This window comes from Bufo gargarizans, chromosome 5 (genome assembly GCF_014858855.1).
Source record: "Bufo gargarizans isolate SCDJY-AF-19 chromosome 5, ASM1485885v1, whole genome shotgun sequence".
Taxonomy (NCBI): Eukaryota; Metazoa; Chordata; class Amphibia; order Anura; family Bufonidae; genus Bufo; species Bufo gargarizans.
In genome coordinates this window covers 347,227,356-347,245,540 of record NC_058084.1, presented here as the reverse complement: position 1 = coordinate 347,245,540, position 18,185 = coordinate 347,227,356, and the positions used below count along the sequence as shown (strand labels likewise).

Here is an 18,185-nt window from a genome sequence, read left to right as displayed (position 1 = left end):
CACTGATTGAATTCTTGCTGGCGCACTACACCAGTCAATCGATGCAGTTCAGATCTAAGGAGCAGGGACAGTCAATTAAAGGTTTACTGCGCATGTGCCAACTGAACTCTCGATGGTGCATGAGCAAAATTTCTGGTCACGTAATTTGCATAAAAATGAAAGCACACAACGACAGATAGGATTGCTACAAGATGGGGGTAGTTGCACTCTGCATGATCAACCCTGTCAGGCAGTATGCCCGATTTACTAGTGTTGCTCATGCTGACAGATGCTCCAAAATCATTTTCAAAGTAAATATACTGCATATAGCAGGTGCCCTAAAACTTAACCATACCTTTCTTGTGAAAATCCTGTCCTCCTTTCCTGAGAAATGTTAATTTTTATGTTGATTCAAATAAGGTTTTAGGTGCGCCATCGGCGGCTGCGCTCTGTTCGGTGCACCTTGCTCCCCTGAATCATTGCTACCAGCTCCGAAAATCTCAGGGACTGTTAAACAACAGGGAGAGGCCTGTGTAGCATTGCTGGCAACGTGATGGTGCACCAAATGCAGAGGCCTTGCCCATGTTGCACCAAAAACCCTATTCACATAAAATTATAAGGAGGCATATCTCAGGATTGGAGGACTGGATTTTCACAAGAAAGATATGGTGACGTTTCAGGACACCTACCCTACATGGAGGTATGTTCACTTTAAAGCCCAAATGTATCCATTGTCATTTAAAAGGGGTTGTCTCACCTCACCAGCAAATGGCATTTACCATGTAGATAAAGTTAATACAAGCCACTTACTAATGTATTGTGATTGTCCATATTGCTTCCTTTGCTGGCTGGATTCATTTTTCAATCACATTATACACTGCTCATATCCAGGGGTTACGACCACCCTGCAATCCAGCAGTGGTGGTCGTTCTTGCACACTATAGAAAAAGGCGCTGGCCTCTCTAGTGGCCGGGACCAAGCGAGTGTGCATAGGTCGGAGCAGCCAATGCCAATGTTTAAAGGGGTTATGCAATTACTGGTGTAACATTTTTTAAATCAGACATCATAGTACATGACTATTTAATTTCTAGCTAAACACAGATACCGGCATTGGGGAACAGTCCGGCCGACCCCTAATAGAACAGTCCTATACTTGTCCTTTTATTGTCCACATTGTGGGCATGTTCTATTTTTTTGCGGAACGGCCATGCGGACACGGAATGCGCATGAAGCCATTTCCGTTTTTTAGGCCCCATTGAAGTAAATGGTTCCACATACGAACCAAAAGAAAAAAATATGTTCGTGTGCATGAGCCCTAAGGGTCTATTCACACGTCCGTTTTTTCTTTCCTGATCTGTTCCGTTTTTTGCTGAACAGATCTGGACCAGATCTGGACCCATTCATTTTCAATGGGTCCTGAAAAAAAATCAGACATTGTGCTGTCCGTTTTTTTTCAGGACCCATTGAAAATGAATGGGTCCAGATCTGGTCCAGATCTGTTCAGCAAAAAACGGAACAGATCAGGAAAGAAAAAACGGACGTGTGAATAGACCCTAAATGCTATAATCTGTAAAACTGTGTGCCATCTACATAACATGACATTATTTTTGAATCGGAGATAAAAAAAAAAATAAAAAAAAAATAAAAAAAAAAATCATATTTAGACCAACTAGAAAACATGAGAAAATACTAAAAAGGATTTAAATGTAACAAATATATGAAGTACAATGTCACTCTTCAGTTAACACACTCTCTACACCTGCAGCACAATGTTTTCTAGCATTTAATGCGTTAAAACATTCCTCCTAACTTGTGAGAAGGATAAAAAAAACCACATCTGTACTGCCGTGGGAGTGTTCCCTTCTCAGTAGGAGTGCATCGGGGTTAGGCCACTGATTTCCAACATCAAATCTAATTGACACTCCTGGGAGCTTGTCATCCATGAGCGTCAGACTTCCCAGATAAATGGAGGACGTTGTCAAAATTTATACAGTCCTGTAATATCAAACCATTGTTTCAGCGCTTCTTAGATCAAACCCGATCCCAAACAGGCAAGTACATGACATTTGTGAAATTTATAAGGGATGGCTATATTTTTTGATTGGGTTAGATTTAGATAGTTCACATCGAAAAATAGTATATATAGATCTGTTGGATCCAACAGATGGCATCATATTTGCATCTATTCCTTCTGGCCTCTGTGACCACAGACCTAACTCTGAGTCTAATCATCTAACAAACCTGAAGGCACTTTCACACAGGCAGATTAGCTTGCCGATTATTGGGAACGAATGATCGTAAGCTCACCCAATGTAAATATGCCACCAATCACCCTCTCATTCATCGGGTGAAAGCATTGTTGATGCGGCACCCAAAATCAATGTTTCTGAGCAGCAGAAAGAGCATATACTTGTAATTACACCGCACCGCCGTAACAAGGAAGGCGACGTGCAGTGTAATGAACAGGAGGCAACACTCACAACCCTCTTCAAACAGCTGACCGGCAGGGATGCAGAGTGTCAGACCCATGCTGATTAGATATTGATGATATATCCAGAGGAAAGTTCAATAGGGATAAGAGAATCGACTTCGGATGAAACATCTGAAGTCAATTCGCATAAAACTTCATTAGAATACTGTAAGGAGCGAGCACTCCGTACAGTATTAGAATGTATTGGCTCCTATGAGCCCAAGTTATTACTTTGCGAAGTTTTGCGAGACTTCAGGTAATAACTTCAGAAATGAATTTCTACTGTAAAAAAAAAAACTTTTACCGATTCCAACTGTTTCATCCGAAGTCGATTTGCTCATCCCTAGTCATCAACGTAAACTGCCTGCACAACCAACTTAACCTTTCAGGAGAGCAGTAAAAACATACCATTTGTGGAGCCTTTATCGCGAATAGTGTGAATGAATGCTCTCTGCATTGTACTGCTTCACAGCTCATCCCCCTGCTCTGAGTGACAGCTGTAGGGGTCTCCTGGTTGGATGACAGCTGAGGAGAGGGGCTGTGAAGCAGTTCAATACATAGATCACATCAGAGTGGAGCCCTGCACTGAGCACTCGCAAAAGCAGAGCCTGGCAGAATAAAACTTCATAGTCGCACTACTCCTGATGAGCAAAGCTCCACAATGTTTGCAATGCTCTTTCCAGCACCGATAGCAGTTTAGCATGATCAAAACTGCTGACAGACTCGCCATTCTCAAAGGCTGTGGACATTGTCATGCAACTTCCCCCCCCCCCCCAGGCAAACAAGGTCACGATAATGTCACAATTTTACTGGGACTATGCTGTGTTGTGAAGCCCTAATACAAACATAATTTGGTTTTATTATATAATGTGACATGGTATGTACAGTAATACGTACAGCAATATCATTTTTAAAACAGTTCCAATCTCTTGAAGTTCAATAACATGCTGGAAAAAGTTCTCCAAATAATATGCAGATATTTTCTTTGTGATTAAAGTATTCATTATAGGGATCTCACAATTAGAAAAATCATTATGGACTTCGTAAAAAAAAAAAAAAAAAAAAAAAAAAAAAAAAAAACTTTCTGCATAACAACACCTAGTCTATGGGCGTATAATGTACTTTATACCTGAGATTTCATATGGAAGCATTTAGTGCTGTTAGTGCTCTTTAATTCATATGGTCTCGGCAAGAAAAATAAATAAATGATATGCCGTTTTACAAAGCTATCCCCTGGTAGGCACACTGGTTCTAGACAGACTACTTCCAGAAGTGAATACAGAGTGCCTACAAATCTGTAGGGAGAACTGCAGGGACTCGGAGTGCCCCAGCACTGCATCCACACATCCATAGTTTATATTACTTTTGCTAAATCCTTATTACATTACTATTTTATATCCACATATTGTCGTGACATGGTAAAACAAAGCACAATTACAAGTCTAATACAACTAGCAAATAGAAGCACAGTGGATGCCAAGATCGGTAATATTATATGTATATATTGTATTATACAGCATGATAACTGCACACATTTCAGGACTCAACTGTACTGTGCTGCAAGATTTATCTCTTGCATTATGCTAATAGTGAAAAATAACCCCCCACCCCAACACAAAGCTCTGAATTATGGAGTTAATCGGATTAACCATTTTATCCCTTTAAAAAATATATATCGCATTTACTGGTTATGTCTCGGATAAACTCTTCTCATGACATGAACAACCAAGTCCGACAGGTTGCGTGTTTAATAAGCAAAATTGGATCCCTTACTTTGTACAAGTGTTACAGTAAAACTGAACGGCTGTTTACTAGGTGCAATATCATTTCAAGGCGACATATTTGACATTACCTTAAAATATAAAAACATAAAAAGACTGCAACCCTTTCTATGCCTATACTACCGAACATTTACATACCGGTATGTAAGTAAGTTTCTAAATACTAAATAAAAATATAAAAAAAAAAAAAAGTATAAAATGATGTCCAGCAGGTCTGTAAAATGGAATACTCACTTTCAAGCTCAAATCCATAACATTAGATATTGACTTGTTATAAAGATCAACATATTTATGTAATGCATAAAATATATTCATTTATGATCATGTAGTATATCCCAAATATTTTTGTATAATAATACAACATTTTCTAATTCAATGTCATAAATTCAGGGAATAAGCATTGTATCAGAACCCAACCACCGCACAACTAATGTTGATAGATGGTCATTCTAACATCTAGTAAAATACAAAAAGAGCTTTATAGAGATTGAAGACCCTGTGACGGACGGATATGTTAAGTAGCTGCTGTTTCTGCTGCATTTCGCATAATGTGCATATGAATAAAAAGACATAGATATATCTACATAAATAAAATAAAAAAATCACACGCGCGCACCAAAATGTGACAAATTCAATAGAAATATACAGATTATATATGCAGCACATAAACGTGCATACATTTTTTTCATAATAAATTCGAACATACAGAACATTGTACGTTTTAAAACTTCATTTAACATCACGCCATATAATAAATGCAATTAAGTATCTATATTTTTGTTGTGAGTTATGTTATAACTATACCTAGAATGTAAAAATATATGGGCACCGTTGATACAAGGGTACAGGGTGAAATGAAGTATCTTCGATATAGGAGTATTAGTTTTTTTAAAAATGACAAATTTTTTATAAATAATGATTTTAAGTTAATGCACAATATTTAAAGATAACATCTATTCTTAAGTATATAAATATTGAAATCAATGTTCACACAGAACCTCTTATTTCATGAGGAGGCATATCCTAAATATATGTATACCCTTACATTTTCAATATCAGCCGATGATGTCGCGTAGATAAAAAGAGTTGAAAGACTGAACGGTGGGTATTACAAATTAGAATTGTTCAATAATGACTACCAAAATAGGTAAGCAATTATCTGTTCTACATCCATCTATTTACTAATCCAGGGATGTTAGAATGTATTGCCATCTTGTGGTGTAACGTAAAAAATATTGAGTATGTGTCTTATGTTTTACATATTGGCTCAACTGCTAATCAGCTCAAAAGGCAGACTCGTATTTGAAGTCTATCGAATTTAGCATATTACTGAAAGGGGAATAAGTTGAGTATAGTAATCACTGATGATATATTCTTCTTGCTGATATTCCTAGCCAGCCTATATAAAAGTGTGTATATAAAAAAATGCACAAAGCAGAGGACTTTATAATACTGGATACTGGATTAAACCCGACTACAGAATTCATGTAGAAAGGGCTTTTAATTATTACACAAATATAAGACTATAAATTAGTAGTCCTATGTTAAAAACTGTTCATCAGAAACAAATTATCATATACTTGGATACTTAATCTAACGTGTAAGTAAATTGTGTGTGTAATTTATATATATATATATATATATATATATATATATATATATATATATATATATATATATATATATATATATATATATATACACACACACACACACACACACACACACATACACACAAACGAAAAAAATTCCACAGAACCTCCAAGGCGTAAAAAAGTAGAAAAGGCTTTATTCACCGGTACGCAATGTTTCGATCCGCTTTCTGGGATCTTTCCCAAGCAGTGATCCCAGAAAGCGGATCGAAACGTTGCGGGTCTGGTGAATAAAGCCTTTTCTACTTTTTTACGCCTTGGAGGTGCTGTGGAATTTTTTCTTTCATCTTATTGGAGGTGGATCGCCTCCACACCCGCTGGCACTCCGTCCGCACCTTACAGACAGCGGTGCTGCCCACACCTTTCTAAAATAAATGTTTTTCTTCCTTTTTTTCTGAAAATTGGAATGCTGTCCGTTTTTCTTTATACATTATGCCTATTCCCATTGGACGCTGCACCCGTTTATTGCTTGTAGTCTGTGCTGCAATTTTTTTTACTCTAGAGATAGAGAGATTATATATATATATATATACACACACACACACACATACACACACACTTAATTTTATACATTTAATATTCTGGTATACTGTACATTATGTCTCCAAATATATAACTAGTTTGAGTAGTTCAATTTGTTTGAGAGAGATCTCTAAATATATATATATATATATATATATATATATATATTTTTTTTTTTTATACACACACACACACACACACACACACAAAGTATTCACGGCACACTCATAATAAATAACAATCACATTATACACACAATCATATACACACATACAGAGCATAGTGGGATAGTCCCATTGTGTTTTAAAATGTTGAGGTCAATATAAAGCAGTGAAATCGGATAGACAAGAATACGCAATAGCATGGGTATAGAACACAATTTCTATCTATGAAAAATAATGACATCTGAAGCAACAAAAAAAAAAAAATCCTTCTGCCATAGTCAAGGTATGAATGAAACATGTTTCTTAGCAGTTCAACACTGCATAATTAATGCCATGGTAAGAATGTTTTTATGGTGTGTTTTGGTGAGTTTTTATTGCCATCAAGTTCACGATGTAGGTGGGCCGCCTTTTAATCCCTCCGCAGACAAAAGCCCTAAATAAACACAGATCCCTTCCTGGGAAAAAAGTCCACTTCAGTTAAATGGCAAGGAAATGAGTAAATCATTAGTAATCTTTAAAGCCAAAGCTATAAACTCAAGTTACCTTAAAGTTAAAATGAAAGTGCCTTGCGAAATTCTCCAAAGTTCTGAGGCAGATAGAAATCTTGAGCTCTCAGCTCCAGACTAGGCGCCAGCTGATAAACAAACAGCTTCAAGTCAAGACCAGGAGAAATCCCAGCTTTTCCATTTAATGGTTCTGGTCAAGAGTATTTATTGCCTTTTGTGTTTTACCCCTTCACTTAGTGGCAGAAATAGAAACTCATCGTTATCTCTTTGGGTCACAAACGGGCAAAGATCACCTATATCAGATTAAAGGGGGAGTCCAAAAATGACAGACAACAGCTTATGACACTAATTAGCTTCATTAGAAGAGATTAAACATACATGCAACAGAGTCGCTAATTGCCAGGTCCATCAGATTCGGAAACAGCTTCTTTCTATATATAAATTATTATTTATTTCTATATTATTCATTTATATTATAAATATTAAAAAATATATTTATTTTCTCCCTCTATAAACACACTTAAATTTGTGTAAGCATTCATTCAGGGTGATGCAGATGCACTGAAAAAAAAAAAAAAAAAAAAAGAAATGCCAAAATGTATTATTCCTTGAAGGCTCGAGGTATTCTTCATCTTAACTTATGCAGCTTGTACACCATAACTGTGCCCTGCAGACCTGATAGGAGCTTATTTCTGTATCATTCTTTTTATGTTATAGTGTGCAAAATGAACAATAAAAATAAAATCACAAGCATATGTTTAATTAAATACCGACTCAGGAAAGGTCATCAGTGTCTGATTGGTGGGGGTCCGACACCTGGGACCCCTGCCAATCAGCTGTTTGAGAAATTTGATAAGGCACTAGTGCTCCTGTAAGTGCCACGGCCTTCTCGCAGATGACCAAGCACAGCGCCGTGTATAGTAGCTTTGCTTGGTATCGCTCTCAGCCCCATTCACTTCTATGGGGCCAAGTGTGATACCAAGTACAGCGCTGTGCTTGGTAAGCTGTGAGGAGGCCGCCGGTGTCGGACCCCCACGATCAGATACTGATGACCTATCCTGGGGATAGGTCCTCAGTAGTAAAATCCCAGAAAACCCCTTAAAGCTGAATTTTAAGTAAAATTTTCTTCTTTTGTGCCTTATGTCATGCGCAATTTAGGATGTTTAGTCAATTTTCTTCTTTGCTACTAAATTTCCTATCGTTATCATTAGTTAGTGGGTTAGAAAATATTACACTGCGGTGTTATTGGTCACTTGATCACTATTGTGTAATATATATATATATATATATATATATATATATATATATATATATATATATATATATATATATATATCTCTCAAGATCTCACTTGAATATCCCACTGTGGAAGTAGCTACATTTCTAGTGTGTCTCCAGTAGCTACATTTCTAGTGTGTCTCCAGTTAACCTCAGTCTGGATAAAGCCCCTGACCACCTGATCAAAAGCGTTTTAAGCTGGTTATAAATGGTTCATCATATATTCGGTTGTTCTGGATGTGATACAAGAATATCTTTTTCAGCCTATTTATTCCCCAACTTAGCCAGCTGCATAGCTAGAAGCATTTCTCTCGGAAGCAGGTGTCTCCCTTCCGTGGAATCTGCCAGCACTGTACTGCTGTGGCATTCTCTCCCTTACTTCCCACTATGTTTGTTTTCAGCCCAGAAGGGAAATGACACTTACAGTAAGGCAGGAGGCCCCTGTGATCTTCAGAAGCAGTGCAGTTCTCAGGCTCAGGATCTCAGCTATCTCTGAGATGCCCCCAGGTCCTCTCTGCCATATTCGGTTTCTGTATTACTAGGGATGAATCTTATCTGACAACAAGCAGTGGACTGCAAATTAGGTGGAAGTGAGACCCCTAGGGGCCATGACTACAGCTTTTTTTTTTTCAGGTGGATGCAGGCATAATTTTTTTTAATGAAGCAATTTGGTATTTAACCATTCTCTGTTAAATGAAATTGTTCGAAAGTACAGTGACTATTTAACAGTATGGAAATAGTATTAAGAGTAATCATGGCAACAAGTTAGCGAATGTAGGATAGGTTTCCCCTTTTCCGCAATTGTATATTAAAAACACTGTAAGAGCATAAAACATGCATGAACAGCACCAAAAGCACCTAAGAAAAAGACACCAGAGATTTACTCATACTGCTCAACTTGCTTACTACATTTTACTCTTAGGTTGTTGGAGAATTTGGTGAGCTAGGCAACACCATACAGGTCTTTAGGTTTTGAAATGTTACAAAATATTTAACATATGCAAAAATGGGGCCTTTGATTAATATAGAAGGACCTACACTATACAACCCCACCAGGGACAATTTTGGCTTCAGTGGGTTATTTAGCTGAAAGTGATCAACAGCCAGTAATCCACATAATTCTCAAGTTACAAAACTGATGACGCCTCCTTCCCTAGAAGCATGCTATGAGTAAGAACCAAAGCATAACGGTTCAAGATGCGTAAGCCGTTTATGTTTTTATTGATGGATTGTGACATGGAATACAAATATGGTGATTTTTATTGGACTCTTTCTACACGGGTGCTGGATTTCCTCTATAAGGAAGACTTCCCAAGGCTGATATGGCGTTTGTCCCTGCACCGTGGACTGTGTAACACTAACGGGATATACAAAGCTGCAGTAAGCTGTTCTTTTCTTCATATGAGCAACAAAGACAGGTTTGATTTCAGGAAGTTTTCATAAGTTTTTCCTTATGTCTAGTGAGAATGTATGTGTATGTTTGAAATTTAGGCAAGGACAGATTCTTTCATAGGAAACCATAGGGGGTACACATAACGGTATAGTGACTTGCTGATTGTATTTGATAGGTTTCATTGTAATGCTCAGTTTATGGCAATTGTGAAAATGTTGTCTTTTCTACCTTAAATTAGGTTATCAGGTTTTATTCAGGGGTGGACTGGGAACTTAAAGGAAATGGTTCACCAAAAATTGTATCCATCAGTTAAAATCAGATAGTAACAGATATCCTTTTTATTATAATCTGTTATTTTCTGATTGTAGATTTATTTTATTTTATTTCATTGCCTGAACATAATTATGGGGGCAGCCATCTTGCCTGAGCTGTTTTAACAGCATTTACAAAGCATTAACAAAATTGCTTCACGGCAGCCCCATGGGCCATAGACACAATGGTCAGGAGAGGACCCCATTGACTTCTATGGGAGAATTCTCTAGGCATGCTCTGTGACCTGTGCAGAGGTTATTGTACAAGGAAACAATAGATAGATTTGACAATCACCTATTGTGAATGGTGGATCCTGTGTAATCTATACACAGAGGTGATATCATTACAGGCAGGATTAGAATGACATAACTGCAATAAAGTGATCTGTACAGACCAAGAAGTGGTGCCAATTATTAGACAAGGTGGCCAGTTCAAAATCTGCATGATTTTTGGTTTTAGTTTGAATATAAAAAGGGACATGGAAAATTAAAAATATCAAAAATTATTTTAAAATATGTTAAACAGAAAAAAGTTATTTAAACAGTAGGTCGTTTTCTGATGACACATTCCCTTTAAACTGGCCCTGGGGAAAAAAAAAAAGTGGCCCCATGTTGTAGGTGGGTCCAAATTGACAGAAGGCAGGGCCAACACAAGTAAGCGGCGCCAGTAATAATATATTGCAGCATAAATTACCACCCCAGCAGAGCCAAATACCTCAGTGCAACACAATAAACTTCCCCAGCAGCATCAAAAACCACAGTCCTGCACAAAATAATACCCCAACAGCACAAAATACCTCCCAAGAATCTGCCCCCCTATGGTGGCAAGCGTTAGCTGCCACATTCTGTGCGCCTACTCCAGTTGGCTCAGGATAGCAATACAGTTGAATTCACGAATCAGGAGGGCACCCGCAGCCACCAGCCAAGTACATATCTACTTGATGTTATCAGCGTTAATTAGATTCTAGAGTCATATCATTACTTACCTGGCTGGTGGCCATGAGGAGGGCTCAGGCGGCCCCCTGGACATCTGCCCACCGGTAAGTTTCTCTGTAGTGTCTATGGCCAGTCTGCCCCTCTATCACGGTCTTAATGATGGCGATATAGTTGAATTCAGGAAGGTACCTGTGCCACTGGCCAGGGACATAAGTACCAGATGCTCCTAGCATTAATACTGAGAGCATCCAATCATTTTGTACTTACCTGCCGTGAAAAGGGCTCAGGTGACCAACTGAGCATTGGCCCTCCTGGAAATTTCCCTGTAGGGTCTATGGTCAGTATATCCCTGGTTTTATTGAAAATCTAGAGTTAAGTCTGGGATTGTTTGGACCGTGACATAATTCATCCATAATTCAGCCTGTACACCATCAAAATAGATCCGACGCCATCAACATGTAATTAAAGTGCAGATAGATTTTTAGCTTTGATTAAAGGGGTTTTTAACAAAAATACTGCATTAACCGATGAAGAATTATAGCCATTTTTCATACTCCCTCCATTTTCCCAGGCTCAAAAGTAATGAGACAAATATTTGGACTTTGAAATGAATGACGTCCTGAAGTCTGGAGCTCAAGGACTTCACCAAATGCCAAGTTTTCTCCATTGTGCTGCTTTGCCTGGCCTTTACTACAGCAACCTTTAATTGCTGCTCGCTTGTGGGTCTTTATGTCTTTAACATTTTAAAATCATGCTCAGATGACTGCAATCACTGAAGACTATGCCATTACTTTAAGTAATTGGATTGCTTTTGCAATCGGTTTAGCAGCATTTGATCCGAGCAGAAAATGTCTATGGACTTAAAAGGGTTGTTGAACCCTTTACAAGTGATGGCAGCAGCGGTGTCAAAGTCAATTATTGGCTGCAGTGGTGTCAAAATGGATGTTTACCCCCAACAAGGATCTGGAGAGCAGGATGTAGTGTGCGGCAGTCTGTACGCAAGAGTGGTACAGGACTGCCACACACTAGTTCTGATGGAGAGCTCCATACAACACAGTGTAATTCCAATAGACTCCTATGCTAATGCTAACGATTTCTTGTTTTTAGTTTCCCAGGGGAACTATTAAAAAGTGGGGGGAAAAAATAATAATATATACATACACACAGTGATCCCTCAAGATACAATGGCCTCAGGATACAATATTTCATACAATGGTCTCACACCCCCCCCCCCCCCTTCCCCCAAAATACATAAATAATTATCATGGGCATTGCCACGGGCGAAAACATGCCTACTGTTAAAATATTTGAAAATATTTATCCCATGTGACAAATTCGTCATTTTTGGTCACTTCACCTCCCACAAAAAATAAAATAAAAAATAATGTATAAAAAGTTACATAGTAACATAGTTAATATGGTTGAAAAAAGACATAAGTCCATCAAGTTCCACCAAGGGATAGGTGGGGGCCGCGAATCCCAGAAGAAAGAGAGACTCAGATTTCTACACATTTTCATAAGCATTAATGTTGTTTACTTTTAAGAATTCATCTAAACCCTTTTTAAAACTGTCCACTGTTCCTGCTGTGACCACGTCCTGAGGAAGTCTATTCCACAGATTCACAGTTCTTATAGTAAAAAAGCTTTGACGCTTCTGGAGACTGAACTTTTTCTTCTCCAGTCGGAGGCAGTGCCCCTTGTCTTTTGAGGGCATTTTACATGGAATGGTTTTTCACCATATTTTTGTATGGCCCATTTATATACTTGTATAGGTTAATCATGTCCCCCCTTAGAAGTCTCTTCTCAAGACTAAATAAATTCAATTCTTTTAATTTTTTTTCATAACTAAGACCCTCCATGCCCCTTATCAGTTTACTTGCTCTCCTCTGTACTTTTTCCAGCTGCAGTGCATCCTTTCTATGTACTGGTGCCCAGAAATGAACTGCATATTCTAGATGAGGCCGCACCAGCGCTTTGTAAAGTGGTAGTAAAACATGCCTGCCCCGGGAGTCCATGCCTCGTTTAACCCCTTAAGGACTTAGGACGTACTGGTGCGCCATGTTTGCAGAGTCCTTAAGGACCCATGATGTACCGGTACGTCCTAATTTTAAAACTACATTGCGGCACGGCAGGGGTTAATCGGAACAGTATGTCCGATGAAATCATTCAGCGGGCATTCTGTCAACGCCGGGGGGGGGTCATGTGACTCCCCCGCATCGGCGATCGCAGCAAACCGCGGTGCCATCCGGTCCCCATGCGGCTGTAGGGAGGACCCGATGGCATGGAAGACAGCGGGATGCCTTCCGGTGACGAGCCTGTGAGATCCAGCCCCCTGGGTTAATGCATGACAATATCCTGGTGGCCTTAGAAGCAGCTGATTGACATTGTATGCTGTTATTTGATCTACCATCTACAAGGACACCCAAATCCTTCTCTATAAGCGACTCTCCCAGTGTGACATCACCTAGGACATATGAAGCACAGAGATTATTACTACCAAGATGCAGAACTTTACATTTGTCCACATTGAACCTCATTTGCCAAGTTGATGCCCAATCACTCAGAGTGTTTAAGTCAGCTTGTAGTTCGTGGACATCTTCCATAGACCGTACAGTTCTACATAGCTTATGTAATGCGATTTTCACGCATGGTTGCTAGAAAATTATGTTAGTAAATTGATTAAAGTCAATTTACTGTATTATTTTCCCTTATAACATGGTTATAAGGGAAAATAATAGCATTCTTAATACAGGATGCTTACTAAAATGTTGCTTGAGGGGTTAAAAAATTTTTAAAAAAATAACTCACCTCATCCACTTGATCGCGCAGCCTGCATCGTCTTCTTTCAGGACCTGCAAAAGGACCTTTGATGACGTAATCGGTGACGTCAGCACAGGTCTGCGTAATGAAGATAGAAGGATCTTCTATCTTCATTCAACAGGTCCTCAAAGAAGAAGAAAGAGGATGATGCCGGCTGCGCGATCAAGTCAATGAGGTGAGTTAATTATTTTTTATTTTTTAACCCCTCAAGCAACATTTTAGTAAGGATTCTGTATTACGAATGCTATTATTTTCCCTTATAACCATGTTTAAGGGAAAATAATAACATATACACAACACTGAACCCAAACCCGAACTTTAGTGGGTCTGGGTACCACATTCAGTTTTTTATCACACACGTGCAAAACGCATTGCACCCGCGCGATAAAAACTGAATACAAATCGCAGTCAAAACTGACTGAAATTGTATGCACACTCTTGCGGGTTTCCCGCGATGCATCCGAGGAAAATCCGGGATGCCCGTCTGAAAGAGGCCTTAGGGGAAACATAATTATATTGTGGTCACTATTACCCAGTGTTTATCAAACAGTAACATTACCAACAAGCTCTGCATCATTAGAAATGACCAGATTCAACAGAGCATCGCCCCTAGTGGGAGCTTCTATAAACTGGCCCATAAAGTGGTCCTGCAGCAAGTTGAGGAATCTTCTCCCCTTTGCGGTTGAGGCAGAACCATGACCCCAGTCAATGTCTGGGAAGTTAAAATCTCCCATTATGACCACTGTACCAACCTGCGCTGCCCGCTCTGTTTGGTTATACAGTTAAACTTCTGCTCATCTCCTCTGTGATAGGAGAGGGGGGGTCTATAGATTACACCAAGTATTATTTTTTTCAGCGTTTATATCCCTTTGTAATTCCACCCATAAGGTTTCCACATCCTCACCCACAATTGCATCTTTCACACTTGTCTTCAGATCGCTCCTCACATACAGGCACACGCAACCGCCTTTTCTATTGACCAGGTCTTACCTAAATAGTGTGAAACCCTCAATATTTACAGCCCAGTGAAGCGAAGAGTCCAACTATGTCCCAGCCACACCAACTACATCTATGTGTTCTTCTAATACCATAGCCTCCAGCTCCCCCATTTTACTAGCTAGACTTCTGGCATTTGTGAAAATACATTTTAAATTACTATTACCTGTAAAGTAAATATCTGGGATTTTTGGGTTACCTTGGTTGATGTTTGTATGTAACAGGTTCTTGTTACCAGCAGTATTTTTCCTTCGGTGTGTACAGTTCTGCCCAGTCTACTCTCTACTTTCCTCACTAACCCCAGCCCCTACTAAATCCCCACTGCCCCCTCCTATATCCCACTCTCTGTCTACACCAGGCATGTCCAAAATGCGGCCCTCCAGCTGTTGCAAAACTACAACTCCCAGCATGCCCTAATAGCTGTAAGCTATCCAGGCATGCTGGGAGTTGTAGTTTTGCAACAGCTGGAGGGCCGCACTTTGGACATGCCTGGTCTACACCATCTACCCCCTTATTAGTATGATCCCCTACCCCCGATCCTAATTTAAAAGCTCCTCCAGCCGTCTAACCATTTTTTCCCCCAGGGCAGTTGCACCCTCCCCATTAAGGTGCAGCCCGTCCCTACTGCAGAGCCTGTAACCGACAGAGAATTCGGCCCAGTTCTCCATGAACCCAAACCCTTCCTTCCTGCACCAAAAAGTGATCTAAAATTCGTACAGAGCCCCAAAAAGTTATGGTGATCAGAATATGGAAATACTAAAGAAATAAATAAATTCCAAAGCAAGACAAATTATACCTGTGGGGTATTGTAATCATAATGACCCAGAGCATAAAAGTAACAGGTGAGTTTTACCGCATAGGTAATGGTATAAAAAACAAAACAAAAAAAAACAACACCCATGAGGGCTCATGCACACGAACGTATTTTCTTTCCGTGTCCGTTGCATTTTTTTTTTAGCAGAATATATGCAGAACCATTCATTTCAATGGGTCTGCAAGAAAAACAGAAGTTACTCCATGTGCATTCCGTTTCCGTATGTCCTATTATTGTCCACATTACGGACTAGGATAGTACGGTTCTATTAGGGACCAGCTGTTCCGTTCCGCAAAATATGGAATGCACACGGACGTCAACCGTATTTTTTGCGGACTGCAAAATACATACAGTCGTGTGCATAAGCCCTAAAACTGTGGCAGAATAGTGGTTTTTTTTTTATAATTCCAAACCATTTAGAATATTTTTTTTTCCCCCCACCACATTGTGAGCAACCTTAAGGCTGGGTTCACACCTGAGCGTTTTACAGCGCGTTCCTACGCGCTGTAAAACGCTCAACAAGGAGAAACCAATGATTCCCTATGGGAATGGTTCTCACCTGGGCGTTTTACAGTGCGTACGATCGCGCTGTAAAACGCCCGACGCATAATCAAGTACTTGAGCTTCTTTGGGGCGTTTTGACGCGCGTTTGTGGCCATAGGACACTGCAGTCAATCACACAAACGCGCGTCAAACGCGCGTTTACTATTACAAAAAACGTGCATAAAAACTTTTAGCTTAGGAAGGGATGGGAGTAAAAATAAAATAAAAAAAACAGGGAAAAACGGAAAATCACCCGGTCTTGAAAGGGTTAAAAGGCTCTACACATGAGCTTTATATTTAGAGACGGTGACCTCATGGAACTAGTTCTGAACGCTTTGCTAGCTCCAAATATATAGCTCCTTTTTAGTGCAACAGCCAGCCGGAGGAGACAATGCTGTATGGAAGAAGGAAAGAGAAAAAGCCTGAACCCTAATGGCACCGAGCTGCATGGAGGAAAAAAATAGAAACAGCCTAAACCAATGATGAGGCAGGAGGCGGAGCTTAGACTACCTCAGACTCCCTGTAGACACTGTATTCAAACCACAACTCTGCCCTGATAGCACCAAGCTAAAAAAAAAACTGCCAAAGGGGCAAGGCAAGGTAGGAAATCCCTGTAGATACTGGGATAGACTTTTTTTTATGATAAACTGGGCCGAGTGGTCCTGTTCTGAGAAATTACAAGACAATATAAGGGGCGCTTCACGCCAGAAAGAATTTATTATGCATCCGAGTATTAAAAATACACATTTAGGGGGTCATTTATCAAACCAGTGTAAAGCAGAACTGGCTTAGTTGCCCATAGCAACCAATCAGATTCCACCTTTCATTTTCCAAAGGAGCTGCCCAAATTGAAAGGTGGAATCCGATTGGCTGCTATGGGCAACTAAGCCAGTTCTACTTTACACCAGTGTGATAAATGGCCCCTAACTGTATGCGGTCACTTACCGCCAGACACTGGGGCATCCATGAACACTGCTCCCATTTTTTCAACTTCTTTTGCCAATTCTTTTGACACTGCTGGGTCAATGGTGCTTGAATCGATCAATAAAGAACCCTTTTTTACTTTCCTGCAGTGAAAAAAAAAAAAAAAAAAGATGACATAAAATACGAATTAAAGGACATTGGCACACACACATGCCATTATAAATAGCCTTTAACAGAAGTTCAAAATGACACATGCAGCTTTTCAGATACCCCACAAAATAGGAGCGCTACACATATCACACCCGATATCTGCTCCTTCTATATGTTCTGCTTAAGAATACAGGAGGGCTGGGCAATCTTGAAAAAAAAAAAATGTATAAAAATTATATAGAGAGATATATATATATATATATATATATATATATATATTTATTTTTTTACTTAAAAGAACATATGTCAGCAGGATCAACCCTACTAAACTAGCCATACTACCTGGAAGGGTTGAACCTGTTATTAAATGAAGCCTGTTTTGTTTAAAGTTTCATCTTTTATTTGTTCGGGGGGGTATTTTATTTTTTATGCAATTAAGGGCATCAGTGCACTGTGGAGAGGGGCCTAGTCCCGTGGTGCACCTGAGCTTTTTACTGCTGGCCATGTCCCTTGTTGCACTGAAACCCTAATTTGCATAAATAATAAAAGTCCATTTTCCCTTTTTCCTGGAACAAAAACTGATTTTCACAAGACAGATATGCCTGGTTTATTAGGTTTGTTAATGCTGACAAGTGCTCTTAGAGGACAATTTCCTCTTTTTTTTTTTTTTGCAGAACTTTTCTTTTTTTTCTGTCGGCATAGCCATGTAACTTTTTTTTTTTTTACAGGACAAATTGTATTTATAGTGCCAATATTTTGGTGTACATATAACTTTCTGATTAACTTTGAGGTGGAAATGGGAAAAAATAAATCAATTCTGCCATTGTTTGTGGCACTTTAAATTTACAATGTTCTCCGTGCGGCATAAGCACACCAATATTGATGGGACAATGGTGGGAAGGGTGAGCAGGGTAGGGAAAGGTGACTTAGGCTGGGTTCAGACCTG

General features: G+C 39.3%; 1 protein-coding gene across 1 annotated transcript in view; it reads right to left on the bottom strand.

The window, feature by feature from the left end:
- Positions 1-18,185, bottom strand: part of HIBADH (3-hydroxyisobutyrate dehydrogenase) — a 170,035-nt gene that overhangs the window by 114,419 nt on the left and 37,431 nt on the right. Inside the window, exon 4 of the mRNA XM_044295118.1 lies at positions 17,111-17,232. Within this exon, the coding sequence (XP_044151053.1) occupies positions 17,111-17,232 (122 nt within the window). The remainder of the gene's footprint in view (positions 1-17,110; positions 17,233-18,185) is intronic.